The sequence below is a fragment of the Girardinichthys multiradiatus genome, chromosome 24 (assembly GCF_021462225.1).
Source record: "Girardinichthys multiradiatus isolate DD_20200921_A chromosome 24, DD_fGirMul_XY1, whole genome shotgun sequence".
NCBI classification, from domain to species: domain Eukaryota; kingdom Metazoa; phylum Chordata; class Actinopteri; order Cyprinodontiformes; family Goodeidae; genus Girardinichthys; species Girardinichthys multiradiatus.
Window position 1 is genome coordinate 26,187,076 of NC_061816.1, and position 22,438 is coordinate 26,209,513.

At 40.7% G+C, this 22,438-nt stretch overlaps 1 protein-coding gene across 1 annotated transcript in view; it reads left to right on the top strand.

Annotated features, from left to right (window-relative positions):
• Positions 1 to 21,418, top strand: part of LOC124861820 (protein SON) — a 45,110-nt gene extending 23,692 nt beyond the window's left edge. Inside the window, exons 14-20 of the mRNA XM_047355773.1 lie at positions 2,499 to 2,609; positions 2,752 to 2,868; positions 10,528 to 10,675; positions 11,134 to 11,202; positions 12,992 to 13,107; positions 13,891 to 13,992; positions 20,791 to 21,418. Coding sequence (XP_047211729.1) covers positions 2,499 to 2,609; positions 2,752 to 2,868; positions 10,528 to 10,675; positions 11,134 to 11,202; positions 12,992 to 13,107; positions 13,891 to 13,992; positions 20,791 to 20,868 — 741 coding nt within the window. The 3' untranslated portion in view covers positions 20,869 to 21,418. The remainder of the gene's footprint in view (positions 1 to 2,498; positions 2,610 to 2,751; positions 2,869 to 10,527; positions 10,676 to 11,133; positions 11,203 to 12,991; positions 13,108 to 13,890; positions 13,993 to 20,790) is intronic.
• The last annotated feature ends 1,020 nt before the right edge of the window (positions 21,419 to 22,438 follow it).

Below are 22,438 nucleotides of genomic sequence, written 5' to 3' on the forward strand. Positions count from 1 at the left end.
CTGTATTTGGCTCCATCCATCTTCCATCAACTCTGACCATCTTCCCTGTCCCTGCTGAAGAGAAGCACCCCCAGAGCATGATGCTGCCACCACCATATTTGATAGTGGGGATGGTGTGTTCAGAGTGATATTCAGTGTTAGTTCTCCGCCACACAGAGCGTTTTGCATTTTGGCCAAAAAGTTCAATTATGGTCACGTCTGACCAAAGCATCTTCTTCCACATGTTTGCTGTGTCTCCAACATGGCTTCTGGCAAACTGCAAACAGGACTTTTAACAATGGCTTTCTTCTTGCCTCTCTTCCATAAAGACCACATTTGTGCTGTGCATGAATAATAGTTGTCCTGTTGACAGATTCCCCCACCTGAGCTGTGAATCTCTGCAGTTCATCCAGAGTCACCATGGGCCTCTTGGCTGCATCTGATCAGTGCTCTTCTTGTTCAGCCTGTAAGTTTAGGTGGACGACCATGTTTTGGTAGATTTACAGTTGTGCCGTATTCTTTTCATTTCCAGATGATGGATTCAACAGAGCTCCATGAGATGTTCAAAGTTTGGAAAATGTTTTTATAGCCTACGTCTGTTTTAAACTTCTCCACAACTTTCTCCCTGACCTGTCTGGTGTGTTCCTTGGACTTAATGATGCTGTTTGTTCTTTAATGTTCTCTTAACCAACCTCTGAGGCCGTCACAGAGCAGCTATATTTGTACTGAGATTAGATTACACACAGGTGGACTTTATTTAGTCATTAGCAATCATCAGTCAACTTCTGAAGGCATTTGGTTGCACTCAGAGTTAGAATAAAATACACTGTTCAAAAAAATAAAGAAAACAGTCAAGTAACATCCTAGATCTGAATGAATGAAATATTCTCATTGAATACTTTGTTCTGTATAAAGTTAAATGTTCTGACAACAAAATCACACATAAATCATCAATGGAAATCAAATTTATGAACCAATGGAGGCCTGGATTTGGAGTAACAAACAAAATGAACGTGTAAAAACACACTAGAGGCTGATCCTACTTTGATGTAATGTCCTTAAAACAAGTCAAAATGAGGCTCAGTATTGTGTGTGACCTCCACGTGTCTGTATGACCTCCCTACAACGCCTGGACATGCTCCTGATGAGACGGTGGATGGTCTCCTGAGGGATCTCCTCCCAGACCTGGACTAAAGCATCCACCAACTCCTGGACAGTCTGTGGTGCAACGTGACGTTGGTGGATGGAGCGAGACATGATGTCCCAGATGTGCTCAATCGGATTCAGGTCTGGGGAACGGGCGGTCCAGTCCATATCTTCAATGTCTTCATCTTGCAGGAACTGCTGACACACTCCAGCCACATGAGGTCTAGCATTGTCCTGCATTAGGAGGAACCCAGGGCCAACCGCACCAGCATATGGTCTCACAAGGGGTCTGAGGATCTCATCTCAGTACCTAATGGCAGTCAGGCTACCTCTGGCGAGCACATGGAGGGCCAAGAAATGCCACCCCACACCATTACTGACCCACTGCCAAACCGGTCATGCTGAAGGATGTTGCAGGCAGCAGATCTCTCTCCACGGTGTCTCCAGACTCCATCATGTCTGTCACATGTTCTCAGTGTGAACCTGCTTTCATCTGTGAAGACCACAGGGCGCCAGTGATAAATTTACCAATCCTGGAGTTCTCTGGCAAATGCCAAGCGTCCTGCACGGTGTTGGGCTGTGAGCACAACCCCCATTTGTGGACGTCGGGCCCTCATACCATCCTCATGGAGTCGGTTTCTAACCGTTTGTGCAGACACATGCACATTTGTGGCCTGCTGGAGGTCATTTTGCAGGGTTCTGGCAGTGCTCCTCCTATTCCTCCTTGCATAAAGGTGGAGGTAGCGGTCCTGCTGCTGGGTTGTTGTCCTCCTACGTCCTCCTCCACGTCTCCTGGTGTACTGGCCTGTCTCCTGGTGGCGCCTCCAGGCTCTGGACACTACGCTGACAGACACGGCAAACCTTCTTCCTGGATGAGCTGCACTACCTGAGCCACTTGTGTGGGTTGTAGAGTCCGTCTCATGCTACCATGAGTGTGAAAGCACCACCAACATTCAAAAGTGACCAAAACATCAGCCAGAAAGCACAAGTTTGATTTACTTGGAGTTATATTGTGTTGTTTAAGTGTTCCCTTGATTTTTTTGACCAGTGTATATTTATGTGGTGTGTGAATGAGTGTGTGCATGGTTGTTTGTGTGTTGCCCTGTGATCGACTGGCGACCTGTCCTTGGTGTACCCCGCGTCCCGCCTATAGACTGCTTGAGATAGGCACCAGCTTCCCCACGACCCACTATGGAAGAAGCGGTATAGAAAATGACTGACTGACTGACTATATTTATGTTTTTGTTTATAATGTGACAATATATGGAAAAGGTCAAGGGGTAGTAATACTTTTACAAGCTACTGTAGTTTGCTTTCAGTGCTTCAGATTTGCCTATCATGGTTTCACAGAACCCTTTTTCTCCTCTCCTCAGCCCGTGGATATCTCCCAAGCTGTGACAGAGAGAATCAAAGCTCAGAGGCGATTGGCTGAGAACCCCTATGACATCAGCGCCATTTGTATGCTCAGCCGTGCACAAGAGCAGGTAGAATACTTTTCATACTGGATTATTAATAAAATTTTCATTTTTCAGCTAGTTGTCATGCACGCAATGAAAACTAGAAGCATGGCTTTCAAGACAAAAAGGTTCTCTGTATGTGTGAGCGAATTGGAATGTTCTTTACCAGGTGGATGCATGGGCTCAGTCCAGTAACGTTCCAGGTCTCTTCACTGGTTCTACTGGAGCTCAGGTTCTCAGCTCAGAGGAGCTGTCCAACAGCGGGCCACAAGCATGGCTGAAGAAGGTAAGATGCATACTGAACACCCTGAGAACTTGTTTTTCACCTTGGAAAGGTGTGGTCTTAGGTGGTTTAATGTATGAAACATGGGATTACATGTAAAATGAGAAATGTAGAGCTTTTCTGGTTGCTCTGATCACTGATGGTGATTTTACAGAATGAACTCATTCACCAAGTAAGACTCACTAACCCACACATGTTCCCACGACAATACATAGATCCATTGTCAGGTCTGGGTTCTGACCTGACCAAAGACACTTCAACATGTGTCGGTTTATGATAAAATGGGAGTCCACCTGCCGACCACTCTTCTCACGGAGCCACAGCTGCGCCAGATGTGATATCCATGGTATAGCATCGATATGAGCCAGTTCCCAGGAGTATCAAAGACTGTCCTTCTTTGGTGACCTTTGCAGCGCATTGTGTGACACTTAAACGATTTTGGCAAACAATTCTTACTCTGGCCTAAAATCTGCTGACAAGTGAAAATGATATCTTGTAGTAACATGTGAAACATGTGGAGAATTTTCTACCTGTGGAACGTTTGCCAGCATCTGTTTCAAGTGTGGAAATTATACCCTGTAGTAACATGTGAAGACAACTAAAGCTGTAGCAAACCTCTGCTGGGCTGTACACCAAGTCGTCCTACCACTGCTAAAAGAGTCCAGTCTAAAAAGATGTTTTATGAAAATCTGCCCCAAAAGTGTTAATGTAGCTTGTGAACATTCACAGACTTCGAATAAGAAAATTTGGAATTCATTTTTTTAGATGAAGTAGAGGAAAACTATTTTAAAACGGTTTCTTAGTTAAAGATAAAAAGTAAAGGCATCGCATAATATTCAAAATTTTTAAAACAATGTGAGCAAGTTTTGAAAAAAGATAAAACAAACAAAATGTTCAGGACAGAAAACTCTTAGAGATACAAATCACACGAGTGAAATTCGGACAGAACCAGAACTCAATGTCTGTGAATAAACTGTAAGAAAACATGATTTATGTCCAGAAAAGCCAATTTAGAATCATCTTTAACATCTAAACAGAAGAAAAAAATGTGGCAGTGGGCTGAGGAGGAGCAATCCTGATTCTGCATTAGCCAATGAGGTGATGCTGGAGCGTCCCAATAAAACATCCCAGAGCCAAGGATGATATGGGTGAACCGGGTGAAGGTCCATGCAGCAAGGAGGGATTACTTTTCTTCAGGAAAAGCAGATCAGCTCACTAACATTATTAGAGCTCAGTCAAACTGAACATTTATGAGGAAATCTGGTTTTAGTAATCACAACACAATATTTTATTGATTTATGAAGTAGAAGAACTAGCTCTAACCAAGCAAACATGGACCTAGGTTCTACCTTACCTCTGAACATCTGAAGAACAACGGGAAGAAGGGGACTTTAGAGTTTTTATATTGTGTTTATTCACAGTAATTAGACAGCGAGTCAAAGGGCAGCATGCTGCAAAGTTCATAAGGCCAGGAATTGAACCCCAAGCTACTAGTAGGCTGTCTTATCCTGCTCATGTCATTGGATGGGTTCTTCCCTTGGAGCACTAAGAAACAAAATTGGCCACGAAGAAAAAAGCTCACTTTCTCACTCTGGGACTCTTCTCTGAGTCAGAATTAGACAGCTCACAGAAGATGCCCCACTGTGATGTCACCTGGTGCCGATCAATCCCATCAGGGGAGTTTAGGAAAATGTGATAGCTGCTGTTGTTTGTTGTTTCGTAGAAGAAGCAGCTACAGATGTGCTCTACCACTGGCTGGAGTCTGATTCAGTCTCGACTGACGTGCAGTCTCCTTCAGAAGAAACAGAAAAGAATGCATTCAGTTAAAAGCATACTGAGTTTTAAACTAGCAGAATTACTTACATACGTTAACATGTAGTCACCAGCATCTAAATAAACCGTTTCTGATCATAAGCAGTGCAGGTTCTCAGGAGCATCATCCGCACCATAGAAGATTATTGCGGACCAATCTGATCTGTCACCTTCTCCACAGTCATGGCCAGAACAGGGACAGGTGTGCCTCGGTAGGGATACGTGCATTCATGTCTCTGTAAAAAGTCAGATTCCGATGGTCGATCATGCTACAACTTTATTTAAATGAAACATTTCTGATAATAAGATCCATCATGATAAATGATATAATGTTTCATATGAAGGCTTTTACCCTCTGATTTGGCGAAGCTCTTTTTTTTTTTTTTGGCATCTGTGACTCCCATCAGTGAAGGTTTGCTTCAGTCTGTCTGAACTGAGCTTGGGCCCAGAGAAACCACCAGCTTCTATGTTCTTGGTCATATTGGGTTTGAACTGGTATTTAATAATGCAGTAGTGAACAGTGTTCTGTCTGGAACTCAGCTTTTGTCTCTGACCTCTGTCTGTCTTTAATTTAGTCTCACATGGACAGACTTACTGTTGGATTTTTGCTTATTGTTTGCATGCTCTGATTTCCCCACAACCTCTGATTCTAATGACAGCATCAGGTCCCCAGTGACCGTTCAGCGGGTGACCTGCTGGCTCAGAGAAACTGCTTTATTTGCAGAGTAACCCAGCTGTCGCTGACACATTAGGCAATACGGTGTAAACGTTTATGACAGAGGTGACATCTCACCATTTTCCTCTTGCAAAAACACCCTCACTGACCTTAACTTGGCTCTGAGACTGATGAAAGCAACTTAGCAGTGTAATGGGATGGATCAGTTTTTACCAGTCGGTCGTACAGACGTGATTAGCTCAGAAACTGTGGGCCAGCACATTTTTGTGATATCGGTCCAGCTCCAGAGTTTGTCCTTTAGGAGAGGGCAGCAAGATGTAAATCACTGCCAAAAACTAATGCTACATCATCAAACAAATCAATAAATACAAAATGCACTTTTTGAATTCATAGACTATTAATCAAAAAGCTATCAAAGCAACATGGGCTTCTGTGAACAAGTAGTTCCCCCTAAACCTAGTTACTTACTGGGCTACCCTTGATTGTATTCAGAGGTGGATTTGCTGGTGTTTTTTGGATCAATGTCCTGCTGCATGACCCAAATTAGCTTTAGCTTAAGATCATAAACTGATAGCCAGATATTCTCCTTCTGGACCTTCTGGTCGAGAGCAGAATTCATGGTTCTATCAATTACAGCAAGTCATCCAGGTCCTTAAGCAGTACCAGACCATGAAACAACCACCACCATGCTTGACTGTTGAAATTATTCCCTTGTTCTCAAATATTGGTAGTTCTACACCAGATGAAATGGTTCCAGCCTTGGAACTCTCTCACAAAGGCCTTTTTTGAACAGTCGCTCCTTCTTATAGTTGAATCATGACGTCTGACCTTAAATGAGGCAGTGAGGCCTGCAGAGCTTTAGATGTTGTTCTGGGTTCTACTGTGACCTCCTGGATGAGTCATCAGTGTGCTCTCGGAGTAATCCCAGCAGGCCGCCCACTCTTAAGGAGGTTCTCCACTGTTCCAGGTTTTCTCCATGTGTGGATAATGGTTCTTATTGTGGTTCTCTGGAGTCCCAAATCCTTAAAAATGGCTTTATAACCCTTTTCAGACAAACCTTTTTCTCATTCCTTCTTCAGTTTCTAAGAAACATCATATGATGTGCTGCTTTTTTAGATCATTAAGCCTACTTCATGTTGCCACACAGGTTCTATTTAAGTGATTTCTTGGTTCCACAGGTAATTAGGCCTATGTGTGGTGGGAGAAATTTAAGAATAACAGGGTTCATTCAGTTAATTCATAATTTAGCGGGGAGTTATATTTTTTTTACGTTGGGCCAGGTTAGTTTGGGCTGGTTTTTTTTACCTTTTAATAAATGAAATCATTATTTGAGAACTGGTTTTTGTATTTACACTGGTTGTGTTTGATGTTTTGGAAAATTTAAAGCAGCACTGCAATATAAATGTTTTCCTCTTGTGCTTCCTTACGTTCTAGAGTTTAACTCTCTTTTTGATCAATGTAACCTGTCTTCCACTTTCATTGTGCTGATATTTTAACCTAGATAAAAGGCCCACTTATTACCTGGCAAGGTGGTAAGTAGTCAGACTACGTAGTAAAATCACTGACAAGTGAAGACAATGAGAAATCATATTTTAAGGCCCCAGAGTCCAAAATTCAGCTGATTAAAGCAGCACCAGACTGTACCATATTGAGAACAGATGAAACTAGCCAGTGTCCTCAGTTCAAAGAACAACGACGAAAAAGGAAAGGTAGAGAAAAATATTTGCTTTGAACTCTTTCTTACTCTACAATAACATGCTTTTTTATGTTACCCTTTTAACCACCCCTATATGTTCACTTCCTGCAAGTTAGAAAATTGTAAAGATCTCCTTCACAGCTGTTAGCGATGCCAGTCTCTGGTTAATTGTCTTTAAAAGGACTCTTAGAAACCAAACTAACATGGGACGATCAGAATGTATGTCCCTATTGACTATTCTCTGTTCTGTCAAACCCACCAATGGTTTCGATCCGATTAAACTTGTGTGACCTTTGGGTTTGTTAGTCAGAGACATTGCTGTGATTGGGTCTCCAAAGTATTGAATGGACTCTACAGGTCCTTCTCAAAATATTAGCATATTGTGATAAAGTTCATTATTTTCCATAATGTAATGATGAAAATTTAACATTCATATATTTTAGATTCATTGCACACTAACTGAAATATTTCAGGTCTTTTATTGTCTTAATATGGATGATTTTGGCATACAGCTCATGAAAACCCAAAATTCCTATCTCACAAAATTAGCATATTTCATCCGACCAATAAAAGAAAAGTGTTTTTAATACAAAAAACGTCAACCTTCAAATAATCATGTACAGTTATGCACTCAATACTTGGTCGGGAATCCTTTTGCAGAAATGACTGCTTCAATGCGGCGTGGCATGGAGGCAATCAGCCTGTGGCACTGCTGAGGTCTTATGGAGGCCCAGGATGCTTCGATAGCGGCCTTTAGCTCATCCAGAGTGTTGGGTCTTGAGTCTCTCAACGTTCTCTTCACAATATCCCACAGATTCTCTATGGGGTTCAGGTCAGGAGAGTTGGCAGGCCAATTGAGCACAGTGATACCATGGTCAGTAAACCATTTACCAGTGGTTTTGGCACTGTGAGCAGGTGCCAGGTCGTGCTGAAAAATGAAATCTTCATCTCCATAAAGCTTTTCAGCAGATGGAAGCATGAAGTGCTCCAAAATCTCCTGATAGCTAGCTGCATTGACCCTGCCCTTGATAAAACACAGTGGACCAACACCAGCAGCTGACACGGCACCCCAGACCATCACTGACTGTGGGTACTTGACACTGGACTTCTGGCATTTTGGCATTTCCTTCTCCCCAGTCTTCCTCCAGACTCTGGCACCTTGATTTCTGAATGACATGCAGAATTTGCTTTCATCCAAAAAAAGTACTTTGGACCACTGAGCAACAGTCCAGTGCTGCTTCTCTGTAGCCCAGGTCAGGCGCTTCTGCTGCTGTTTCTGGTTCAAAAGTGGCTTGACCTGGGGAATGCGGCACCTGTAGCCCATTTCCTGCACATGCCTGTGCACGGTGGCTCTGGATGTTTCTACTCCAGACTCAGTCCACTGCTTCCGCAGGTCCCCCCAAGGTCTGGAATCGACCCTTCTCCACAATCTTCCTCAGGGTCCGGTCACCTCTTCTCGTTGTGCAGCGTTTTCTGCTACACTTTTTCCTTCCTACAGACTTCCCACTGAGGTGCCTTGATACAGCACTCTGGGAACAGCCTATTCGTTCAGAAATTTATTTCTGTGTCTTACCCTCTTGCTTGAGGGTGTCAATAGTGGCCTTCTGGACAGCAGTCAGGTCGGCAGTCTTACCCATGATTGGGGTTTTGAGTGATGAACCAGGCTGGGAGTTTTAAAGGCCTCAGGAATCTTTTGCAGGTGTTTAGAGTTAACTCGTTGATTCAGATGATTAGGTTCATAGCTCGTTTAGAGACCCTTTTAATGATATGCTAATTTTGTGAGATAGGAATTTTGGGTTTTCATGAGCTGTATGCCAAAATCATCCATATTAAGACAATAAAAGACCTGAAATATTTCAGTTAGTGTGCAATGAATCTAAAATATATGAATGTTAAATTTTCATCATGACATTATGGAAAATAATGAACTTTATCACAATATGCTAATATTTTGAGAAGGACCTGTATGGTAAGTCTGTGCTTACCAAGTACCCCCGATTTGACCCACATTTTAAAACTGTACTACAGCAGGACTAGGACTTTTTTAGCCGGTTGTGTTAAAACACGAAAAGAAAAGACAACAAGAACATTGTACTCAGAAATTAAATGTTTAAAGCTGGTAAAATGAACCAAAAGATCCAGGGCAGGAAAGTCATCACTCTCTCACTAGTCCTGACCTTATCGCTGCCTTGCATGAACCATGGATGGATGCATGGATTAAAGTTAACCATCAGCCTGTTAGTCCATCCCTCTTCCACACGGTCTGTGCATTTTAATATGTTCCATATTTAAAGCCTAACTGTTGCAGAAATATTATAAATTCATGTACGACTATTGGATTCATACTTTAAAAGCTGACTTTTAATCAGATGAGAACTCTAGAAATGATATTCTGGAAATGTAAAGAATCTTAACATGAAAAATGTAAAGGAGCCTTGTAATGGTATTTCACCTATTGAAGGTAGTCAGGCTGTGTTTTGGCAGCTAAATGATGAGAGACATAGCTTGTTACCATGGTTTTCCCTAATTTAAAGCTACAGTCATGTGAGAAATTTAGCCTGAGTAGGTTTTTTTTGGGATGTATGGATATTTAGTAATACTAAAAAATTTAAGTTATACAAAAAAAATTATAAATTAAATATGAAGATCAGACCATTTTAAAACTATATAAATATAGTATATAGACTTGCAATTCGTATTGAGAAAAAACATTTATTTCCTCCTAAAATGGCAAACATTTCACATAAACATCACATCAGGTCCACATAATTATACTAATATTTACCCAGGATTGTAAAGGAGGCCCTGTTTAAACCAACTGAGTAACATGGAGGTGGAAGTGTCATGGTTTGAGATGCTTTGCCGCACCAGGACCTGGCCCGTTGACCATCATAAAATGCACCAAGGAATTCTACAGAGTATCAGAGGGAACAAAAACATAAGACCGAAGCAGAACTGGACCCTGTCACCAAAAACATGCCCATAAATCCACGAGGACTGGCTGAAAGTTAAAGAATGGAAGGTCCTGGGCCCGGGTCAAACTCCCAAGATGCTGTGGGGTGGGGTGGGCTGAACATGCAGGAAGCCCATCAAAGATCTCTCAGCTGAAAGTTGGTTCCCCAAACTGATGTCGGGCTGGTAGATGGTTGGAATCAAATCCGAAACTTTCTGAAAACAAGACCATTACTTATCCCAATGAACCAGAGCTGGCTCAGTGAATGGATTTCAGCTAAAAAGGGTAACACCAGCTCTTATTGGTAGGGTGTCTGAACCTTTTACAAGGAATACGCAAAATTGTTGATATCTTTTGTTTGAGTAGAACAGGTGTTAGAACAACTTCTTCCTAAGATAAATTAAAAAGGCTGGCTTAGTGGAGTGCTCCAATCCAGGAATATATTGGATATACGTTGAGTTGAAAGGTTATTGCACTGCTTTCTAACCCCTTTCCTCTCTTTAAACGTGTCTGTGTCCTGCTTAGGACCAGTTCCTCAGGGCAGCTCCAGTGTCAGGTGGCGTTGGGGAGTTCCTCATGAGAAAGATGGGCTGGAGAACAGGAGAGGGCCTAGGGAGGAACCGTGAGGGGACAGTGGAACCAATCGTCATTGACTTCAAAGTGGACAGAAAAGGTCTGAAAGCACAGAATACAGAACAAGCAGCCTTATTGTGTGTACCTACCTACCTACCTACTAGTCTTTGCTACATTGTTCTGCTTGTCTGGCTCATTTAGTTAAGATTATTTATTTTATACAAAATAAGACTTTTTTTTTAAATAAACCATTAATTAAAAGAATTGGCATTTAAAGGGTTAACATGTATGAAAAAATGCAATTAACTAGGAGTCTTTGTGTTGCACTGTTTAATAACTCACCACATTTTCTTTTTTAAATGCAAACACTCTGAATTTCCTGTTAAATCTCCTGCTTTCCCTGGACGATCTTCTTTTTTTATGCTGCAGATAGCAGTTCCATCAGCCCCCTCCATATGCCACTGATTGACTCTTTAGGGAGATTTCAGACAGATGATCATAATAAATATGACAGCAGTGCTAATGGAGTTCCTGTGCTCAATGATTTTTATCTTTCAGGTCTTGTTGCTGAGGGAGAAAAGCCACAGAAGCAAACAGGAGGACTTGTTGTAACCAAGGACCTAATGGGTAACGTGAACTCCTGTTCATCAATCTGCTTACGGATTTATTTCTGTCAGGCTTCAGCTTTGCTCTGGATAAAAGTCCTGTTCGGGCCCCTATTTACCGTGTGGACCAACTCCCACTGTTAGATGTTTAACTGTCAGTTGTTGTAAGTTATTTTTCACCTGTGAAAAATAACTGTGTGTTAAATGTATTGGTTGATTATTGATTTGTGTGTCTATAGCACTCATTTGCAAACCAGACTTGGCCAAAACGCCCTGGCAGTGGAACGGTTGCAGATTGCTCTGCTTTGATGAGGTTTCCTCATTTTAACAGGAAGCATCTTTCATGCATTTAGAGGAATAGCCATTAATGTGCCTGTTAATATCAGCCAAGGCAGAAAGCGTCCCGGTCTCACTGAGCAGTGCAGCTTGCAGCCTGTAACGGGTAATCAGTGTGAGGAAATTAGTTCTGTCTCCTGAAAGCTGAAAAGCTGGGAGTCACAAGATAAACATTAAAAGTATGGTTCTAAAACCGTCATGTGAATCAGGTTTCACCTTTTTAAGGAATGTTCTGTCATCCCCATAGATACAGTGAAAATATCTGCATCCACTGTATTAAAGAAACTACCAGTCAGTTAACAAATTGTTACTCTTTGCTAAATGCCAGAAAAAAAGAGACTTTATTAGGTTCTTCAAATTCAGACATTTATGTCTTTGGGAAGCCCAGGCGATGGTGTCATGGCTTTGTAGGTTTCTGATTAAAGGTACGTTTCCAACATTTAGTTAATTGGAGTAATACCTGTGGAGGTATTTTAAGGCAACATGTAAGGCCTTCTTCCTTGGTGACTTCCTCAATACAATATCAGGAATTGTGGACCTCCACGGATTTGATTCATCCTTGGTCCAATCTCCATATACCTGAAGGTTCCTTGTTCATCTGTTCAAACAGGTATATGCAAGCATTAACAGCATGGGACTGTTCAGCCTTCGTACTGCTCAGGGAGGAGATGGACCTTGTGAAGATGCTGCTGAAGCTGATAAGACGGAGTCATTGTCTACAGTGAAGCAAGTCCTGTACCAACATGAGCTGAAAGACCGCTCTGAGAGGAAGAAGCCAGTACTCCAAAAGCAGCATAAAAAAACTGACTATAGTAATAAATGTAGTGGACGGAGCTAATAAGGTCTGTGTGAGCAAGGTGGACTATAAACCTGACCCAGTTCTACTGGTTCTGTCAGGAGGAAAGGGCCAAACTTCCAGCAAATTATTGGGAGAAGCTTAAAGGCAATTCCATGAAATACTGAGGAAACAAATGGAAACTTCTGACTTTGAACAAAGAAAGTTATCTCCTTATTCTGGCTTTTAGCAAATAGAAATAATCGGCTTTTCCCAGCTGATGTACAATAGGAAAAGATTATTCTGATAAATGTCAAAAAGTAAGAAAAGTGTGTTTTTGTGTACCGTGTATGTAAACGTGGTTCTAATTGTATGTCTGGATAATTCTATAGCACAACACTGCAGATCCAGAGCAATGATTTCCATTGCACTTGTGTCTGTATTAATAAAAACTAAAGATCCAAAAGTTAAAACAGATTGCAGCTTTAGGGTTTCCTTGAAATAAGCTTTATATGTATTTGTTTGCTTGCTTGTGTTTTCAATATCAAAGATGCTGTCAGTCTGCCCCAGAATGAGAACAGTTCAAAGGATTCTACCAAAGGCTGATACTCCAAAGACATGAGTCAGCTTTTGACAGAAAACGTCTAATAATGTAACTTCCCACCCCCCGTCTTATTTATGCTCTTTTATTTGTGCGTAGGGAAGCACCCGGTTTCTGCTCTCATTGAGCTGTGCAACAAGAAACGGATCATGCAGCCAGACTTTGTCATGGTTCACCACAGCGGTCCAGATCATCGCAAGAGTTTCCTTTTCAAGGTTGGTTAGTCTGAATATGATAGAGTGGCTACAGCTGAAGCCTTTATCACATTCAATTACTCTAAAATCATGGTTTGTGCTTTAATAATCTAACTGTAGGATAGTTCTTTTTTGACCTGCAGAAAAAGGTTATAGACTTTTTCTTAATGACTGCATTGAAAGTGTGCTCTTTGGTATTATGGGAGATCATCCAGAAAAATAAACAATTAAAAGAAAAACCCATTTTTTATTTATTCAGATCTGAAAATCAAAATGACTTTGATTTGAAACATTTAGTTGTGGAAAAGTGACAGAAACAGAATCAATCTGGAAGGCATGAATACATTTTTACAGCATGTAAAGCAAGTAAAGAACCAAGATTATTTAGCAGGTAAAATAAGTAACGCATAAAAAAGGAGTTCAGTTAAATTTTTATGTATTTTACATTTTTTTTATCATTTTACTTTTGTTTTTATAACCTAATACATAAGCATGTTATTGAAAAGTTTAGTGGAAGGAAAACCTCACTTTAGTGTTAATGTTTTAAAATGTGATCCGGCAAAAAACATATCAGTGTCAAAAATTCTAGAATATTTTATAAACAACTGGAGCAGAGGCGAATCTCTAATCTCTCTTGTTTTCTCTGTGAAATTTTCCCTACATATTTTTGAATAAATTTATTCACAGTATTTATATCTTTCTCACCTTCTTCGTTTCACTCCGTCTGTTTTTAAAAGCATAAATCAGATGAATCCAATGCTCCTGCGTGTTATTAAAGCCATCCATATGCTGTGTTGCCTTCAGGTCACTGTGAATGGTGTGGACTACCAGCCTCAGACAGCTAGTCCCAATAAGAAACATGCCAAGGCCATGGCAGCCACTGTCGCCCTGCAGGCTCTCGGAGAGGTAACGCCTATTCAGATCCTGATCTAAATAAGACAATACAGTTGTTATTGTAACTGAATGTCCCAGTTACTTTCCTGAAAAATGTGATCCTTTAAACAGCTGCTGTTGTTTTCTCTTGGCCATTTTTAACTCCTCTCTCTCATCAGTTGTTTATTTCAAAGTCTTGCTATGTAGGCTGGAGCATCAGATCACTGCAAAGCTGAGATTCCTTTGATTGTACTGAATCCATCTATCACATTGGATAGAGCACAGATCATACCTTAACATTAACCTTCAAAATATGTTAAGGCCTATACAGTTCTAAAAAGTTGGAAAGTTTAGTAGAAGGAAAAAGTGCTGCTAAAAGGGTGCACAAGTAAGGGGCCAGCTGCAGGATTAAGGTTTGTGAAGCAAAGCCGATTGAAGACTATGATGTTGGTGTATTTAAAGCAATGTTACTAATGTGTAGTATTTTTTTGTTTTGATTATATCATCATTGAGAATTCGGTAGATTTTAAAAGTGTGTGGTTGATATGAAGCATTTATTTTTTTTTGACATGTGTATTCTGATCACATGAATGTGTTTGTAGAAAAGCGACCAAGTGCCACAGCTACATTGGTAAATGTTCCCAATTTGCACATTTTTAAAATGGTTTTTAAATGTTTACAAGAGAGATGAATTGAGAAAAGAAATTACTTTTAAAACTCTGCCTATGGAAAGGGAAAAAGGAACAGGTCCGATTCATTTTGCAACGTTTTACTGTAGGAATCACTGTAATCATTGATTTTCCCTGTTTTTAATGAATATTTCTGACACACATGAAGCTGAAACCAGGCCACTTTTTGATTTTGTTTTGTTCACTTAGAACATGTTTGGTTATGTTAAAAAATACTAAAATGCCATAACTTTCCCTCAGGTGGCATCAATGCAGGATTGTCGGCATTTTTTTTACAGAGAACCACTAAAATCCTGGATAAAATTACGCGTCAAGCCAAGGAAAAAATATAAACCACTTTTGGAAAACTTTCAAATCGTCTTATGATCTACTTAAACTTCCATGTGAGATCTGCTGTCCTATAGAATTCTTGCAGGTTGTTCTGTAAAAATATTGGAGAACTTCACCATCTCAAGCAACGTTTTTGTTGTTGTAGATTGCCAACCATAATAATCACTCCTCAAAATCTGGACAATCCTCTTTGGGCCTTTTTATAAATTCTCCAAGGAAACAAGTGGAAGTACATTTTGAATTTGTTTTATGCTTTGACGGAACTAGCAGAGTTGGACCGTATGTGCCAGCAGATTGATGAGCCATATTGGATCAGTAATGCTTCCATTATCACTGATCCATTAGTTATCAGCCATGCTGAACCCATTAGTCCATTAGTGATTACTGATTTAATATTCTGTCATAACAGATGACCTAGTTTGATCTTTTTATTTTGAAGATTGGATAAAAATAAACATCTTCTTGATATAGTCATGGTAGAAACATTACACCCTCGTTAAATTCCTGGGCTATATGTATCAGGACGTTTTGCACGTTCTGAAATTATTTAAATCCAACCTAAAGGTAAAAAAGCAAAACAGATTCTATCCTAAGTGCAGTTTGTGGTTCAGCAGCTGGGAGAACCATCTCTGCTTTCCTCTGTTGCGTCTGTTTCTTGTTCTTTAAATATTTGCCAGTCTTTCTCTCTGTAGAATGATGGACTTATAATCGTTCCTAGACTGATAGGCAGCAGCAGTTGCTTCTCTAAGGTTAACACACCTTTATACTCCAAACAAGCAGGCTGGTAAACCTCCAGCTTTTATAGAGATGCTCAAACTAAAGGTTAAAGAAAGAGTTACTACCTTCTGTCGTATATCCTTGGCAAGCAGGAAAAGTGCTCCCATGACTGGTGTTGAAAGATGTCTTTTATTTAGATGATAATAATAACATGGTCAATACTCCAGCACCATTATTTCACTAATAAATCCAACTGCGCTGAGTTGATTAAAAATAGAACCTCGTTTAACACTATTTGTTGCTAGTTTTCACATTTATTTCTCATAATCACATCAGAAATCATTCTGTTGACAATGTGCTGCCTTAGCAAGCCTCTTGCTCAAAGACTTGTTGATTTATGGATGTGTTCGAGCCCCTTCTCTTCTGAATTGAAGAACTCCCTTGCACAAAGCAGTAGTTGCTGCTTCTCTGCAAACCTCGAGGCGTTTGTCAAATGCCCCTACCAGCTTTGTACGTTTGGAGATGTAAATTTCAACCAATCTTTTTTTGCAAAGTAGTTCTGGCTCAGATTAGGTAGAGTGTCTGTGAACAGCAATTTTCAGGTCTTGTCACAAAATCTCAGTTGGATGTTGGTCTGGACTTTGACTAGATTATTTTTTTACATTTGAAGATACTTTTATATTAAACTACTTAATTGTAGCTCAGGTTGTATGTTTAGGGTAGGTAAACCTCTGGCCCAGTCTCAAGTCTTTTGCAACTTCTAACAAAATTTAATCCAGGATTGTCCTTTATGTAGCTCGGTCCATCTCCCCATTAACCCTGAGCAACTTTCGAGTCCCTGCTGAAGAAAATCTCCTCCACAGCATGTTTCAGTGTGGGCAGGGTATCAAAAGGTTTTGCTCTAAGAGAATATGCCTGCTGTATCTTCTACAAGGCTTGTGACAAACTACCAACAGGACCTCCTATGGCTTTTCTTTCAATAACAGCTTTCTTCGTGCCAGTAGGACTAAAAGTTGTCTTGTCAATAGATTCTTCCACCTGAGCTGTGGATCTCTGCAGCTCCTCCAGATTTACCATGGCCCTCTTGGTTGTGTGTCTGATTACTGCTCTCCTTGGCCAGCCTGACCATTTGGGTGTACAATCATGTCTCTGTAGGTCTGCAGTTGGTCCATCTTCTCTCTCTCTTCAGATGATGTTTAGAGCTGTCAAAGTGTGAAGCTCAGCTTTAGCAGCCTCCTGAAGTATGAAGCGATATCAAATGGTGCTGAGTTTTTTCATATGGAGACCTGCAGCGTAAAATAAAAGCTAGGGATGGGACTGTAACATGCTGCAGTCCGCAGATTGACCCCGGTGAACCCTTGTTGAGGTTAACATGTCCAGTGGAAGATGGTTTCCTTTTAAAATGGAGCTTTTATTTGAGCTCACACACCCTGAAGAGTAAGGGCTTGCAAACAAAGAATGATCCTAACCCACATGGCCATTATCTGTGTCCACCCCTCGGGGGTTTTAATGTGGCTATGCAATATTTTAAGTTGGAGATTTGGAATAGGTGATTGTCTAAGGGATGATGGAGGGTGTTGCATGTTCCAAGGGTCAGACAGCCTATGGATGCAAGTGCTGTTCATTTTAAGCACTTTTTAAAATTAAAACTGCAAATTTGAAAAGCTTGGGTTTGTGTGACTTTGGTTGGCAGAGATGCGCTGACACATTTCCATCATTAAAGAGCATCAGCCTCAGAGTCAGCAGGCTGCAGCTGCTTATTGAGGAATATATTTGGAAGCATTTCATAAGGTCACTCCCTGATATCCAATATTCCAGACATTTTGCTGCTCTTAGATAACTTTTGGTGCCAACATTTCACAAAGGTAAGTCTCTTCGGTAATTCTTGGTTAGGAAACCAGATTGTTTTTTTAAAATACTAACCAAAGATAAGTCCTTTTTTGCATGCTTTTTTTTAATTCATAAAGTATTTGAGAACGTTCAGATCTTTAAGATAGATAAATTTGATTGTGTAATATTTTCTAAAAAAAAGTTGTATTACACCCTATTTTCATGTATTTTGTCCCTTATCCCCATATTGGGCCAGCCAACTCTTTGGAAATATGAGGCACTCAAACGAAAATAACTATGTAGCCTTCTGCTGATAGATGTTATTTATCTGAGCGACATAAACATTTTCTTATATCAGATTGTTACATAAAATGCCTGAAATTACAGATTGTCAAAGTTTGGTTAAAGGGCCCCCCTGCTCGGTTCAAAACATCCCGTGGGCAGAAGTTTCCATTTCATACTCAAAAAGCTAATATGACATGACCAGAACTACAAAGGCAAAAGAGGCAAAATGATCATCGCGTTTAGAATTGTCATCAATTTTAATGAAGATGTCCATAGGTTTTGTCCATAGATGTTTTTTTGAAGAGAAATTATGTGTGGGATGAAATAATCCATCCCACAGGGTCTATTGGTCTATTAAACAATGTCCAACAAGCCCTTCCAAGCATTAAGAGGATGTGAACCTTGAGGCTTTTAGCTTCACATACATCCACACCTACTCTTCACCACTGCTAAAGATCATAGGAAACCACAAACATTTTCACCCTCCTGATTTAATAAATAGTGCACAGGTCTTCCAGTTCCCTTTTGACATCATTACTAGCCATTCTGGCATTGTTTTGGTGTGGAGTGCTGCAGACGATATCTGCTCTTTTTCTGTCCTGCCTTTTAGCAAAAAGCCACAAAAATGGCCTTATCTGGTTGTAAGTGGTGATAACATATTCTTCACCTGCATAAACCAGACTCTGGCATTACAGCCTCAACTGTCAGATAATATTTTTTGATGTTTTTGTTTTTTTGCCTTGTATGCCAGACAAAATAAAAGCGTGTAAAGCAGTCAAATCTGTAGTTGAACATTTAAGTTTTGGAACTCTCATACACACACAAGTGTCAGATGGCAAAATGGTGCAACATTAGCCCTGTGCCAACATGTGGATGGCACATATGGAGTGTTTGCACTAAATATGTAGGAATATACATATATATAGTTCTGACTGGACTATATTTTGCCAGAGAGAAGATACATCTTCCCAGCTATCATAGTTTCTGGAACCATAAAGGAATCTGATTTGTAGACAATAAGTCAATTCTATTTTAAACAAGAACATAGTTTCTAAGTAGTTTCAAGGACATAAGATTAAGTCTAGTTGTGGATCCATCAGCGGATACATCTTTTTTTGGGTAAAAAAAAAAAGGAGAGATCTTTTTTAGCATCTCATTAGATAGATGAGTGGATAGACAGTTCCCCACGCAGAGTGAGCTTTTACATCAGTTTCTTTAAATCACTGCTGCTGCTGAACCAACAGATGGCTGCAAAGCAAATTTTACTTTCAACCACAGACTTCTTGAAGAGCCGCTGCATCTTGCTGCAAACATGGGAGGTAGAGCTAAGAGCAGCTTTTCAGCTCTGTAAATGCTGTAAGCTTCTTTGGAAAAGTTCTAATTATTTACACATTTAAATGCAAAGCTATTCACAATAAGTTCTTTTTGACTGGAGCCGCTTAGAAAAACCACTGTGCCACAAACAATCCTGCGTCTTTGCAACAGTAAAAGACCAGTAGGAGTCATGCCAATAACTCTGCTTTTCCAACTGTTTTTTCTTGGTGTTGATAATTGAAACATGGCTCGCGGTGATGATGTTCTTCCAAACAGGTTCTCAATAAATTAGAATAGCATCAAAAGGTTAATTTATGTCAGTTATTCAGTTAAAAGTTCAACTCATTACCTCAATTCTTTCCACAGAGTGATATATTTCAGACATTTATCTCTGTTAGTTGTGATCGTTCTGGCTTACAGTGAATGAAAACCCAATATTTAGTTTCCCAGAAAATTAGAATATTACATCAGACCAATAAAACATGATTCTGTATACAGAAATGTCGGTCTACTGGAAAGCATATCCATGTAGTGTCCAGAATCTGCTCCCAGTACCTAGTCTGGGTTCCCTTATGATGAATTACTGCATCAGTGCTGCATGGCATAGAAGGGATCAGCCTGTGGTTCTGCTGAGGTGTTCAGGTTGCCCAGGCCACTTTAATAACAGCCTTCAGCTCTTTTGCATTGTTGGTTCTGGTGGGTCTCGTCTTCCACTTGGCTAGTCCTGTTAGCTGGTGTTACCATGGTGATTCTTCCACTCAACTTTCCACTCATATACTGAGATGTCCCAGTTTTTCCAATGAAGCCAAGGACTGTTGGTTTGGACATAACGGTGTCTGGCAATCGGAAGGTTTTGAATTCGATTTGAGCATGTATGACAGATGTGAATGGCGACAAGTGACAGTGGTTTGTTTAACACAATGTGTTGGTTTATTTAAAATGGCAGGAACCAAGTCTGTTATGGCCAGGATGTTTGTTTCTTCAGGAGAAAAGAATGACACCACTCCATTTCTGTGTCTCGGTCCTAGGAGAGTGAACAGATCTCTCTGTTCATGTAGAGGCCGTTATAGTATATAGGATGGCTGTTTAGCTGCAGGGCGGAATGGAGCACTTCACAAATTAGATGGCATCGTGCGGAAAGAACATTATATGGAAATAATGAAGCATACATGTAGATTAGTTACAAAGTGGCTTAAGGACAACAAGGTCAATGTTTTATGAGTGTCCATCACAAAGTCCTGATCTCGGGACCAGAGAACATTAGTGGGACGAACTGAGAAGGTGCATGTGAGCAAGGAGGCCTACAAAACTGACCCAGTTCCACCGGTTCTGCCAGACAATTCTGAATTCTGGAAAATAAAGAACTGTCTCTTATTATTCTAGCGTTTAGCAACAAAAATAATTTAGTTTAATCCTAACTGAGCCACAACAGGAAAGTCTTTTTAAACTCTTTATCACTTAAACAGTTTGACTTTTTGAATGTTTATTTTGATATTCTGCTTTACTTTATGCACCTGTAGGTCCATGGTGGACAGGGTACTTCCTGTTTGTGCTATATTAATATCACAGGTTTATTAGACTGCTAATCCTACTTAGTGTCATGTTACAATGTATTTGATGTGATCATCGTATTTTCCCTTTGACATGTGTTTCTTTCTTTTTGCAGGTCCCTGTCGATGGCCCTGGACTCTACACTGGCCCAGTCTTCACTGCTGCTTCTACTGGCCCTCTTTTCTCCACGTAGACATTTATGCAGGGCTTTTATTTTCCTCCTGCAAACGCTTAACCTTGTGACAGTCAGGAAAGGTACAGAATGTTTTCCAGAGAGAACAGCTTGCTGCTTTTGTTCAAGATGTTTCACTGACATGGCAGACTGGTACACAATGAACTGAGCCAGTCAGTAAGTCCAGTTGTGGTGTTTCCTTCCGTTACCTAACCAGTCCAATATTTTTCACTGTTGTAGAGAACAAATACTCAGCTTCCCAACATGCCCGGTGCTTTGGATTTTTAGACATTTCATGGAGATTGTATAAAGTATGCATGTACTGTATATTTGTAATGTAAATATGTATAATGAGTGTAATGTATAGTAACTGTTTTAATCTTTTATGAGTCAAATCTAAGTGAAGACCTTTAGCTGTAAATGACAGGGCTTGGTTCTGTTTGTCCTGATGTTGTGGTTTTCCTTCTTACTAAATGTTTACCATACAAGGCTTTTCAAGTTGGATTAAAGCCTTCTAACATATGCAAACAGAAATAAAGAATCTATTTATGTAACACGGTTAAATAACCTATATCGCCTCGAGTTTCCTGATCACTGAAAACGTCCAACAGTTTGTTCAGAAGGCATGTTTTGTTTGAGAGGTGGAATGTCTGACGTTGGAGGTCCAGGTGCTGTTTGAAAATTCCTATCTCACAAAATTAGCATATCATTAAAAGGGTCTCTAAACGAGCTATGAACCTAATCATCTGAATCAACGAGTTAACTCTAAACACCTGCAAAAGATTCCTGGGGCCTTTAAAACTCCCAGCCTGGTTCATCACTCAAAACCCCAATCATGGGTAAGACTGCCGACCTGACTGCTGTCCAGAAGGCCACTATTGACACCCTCAAGCAAGAGGGTAAGACACAGAAAGACATTTCTGAACGAATAGGCTGTTCCCAGAGTGCTGTATCAAGGCACCTCAGTGGGAAGTCTGTGGGAAGGAAAAAGTGTGGTAGAAAACGCTGCACAACGAGAAGAGGTGACCGGACCCTGAGGAAGATTGTGGAGAAGGGCCGATTCCAGACCTTGGGGGACCTGCGGAAGCAGTGGACTGAGTCTGGAGTAGAAACATCCAGAGCCACCGTGCACAGGCGTGTGCAGGAAATGGGCTACAGGTGCCGCATTCCCCAGGTCAAGCCACTTTTGAACCAGAAACAGCAGCAGAAGCACCTGACCTGGGCTACAGAGAAGCAGCACTGGACTGTTGCTCAGTGGTCCAAAGTACTTTTTTCGGATCAAAGCAAATTCTGCATGTCATTCGGAAATCAAGGTGCCAGAGTCTGGAGGAAGACTGGGGAGAAGGAAATGCCAAAATGCCAGAAGTCCAGTGTCAAGTACCCACAGTCAGTGATGGTCTGGGGTGCCGTGTCAGCTGCTGGTGTTGGTCCACTGTGTTTTATCAAGGGCAGGGTCAATGCAGCTAGCTATCAGGAGATTTTGGAGCACTTCATGCTTCCATCTGCTGAAAAGCTTTATGGAGATGAAGATTTCATTTTTCAGCACGACCTGGCACCTGCTCACAGTGCCAAAACCACTGGTAAATGGTTT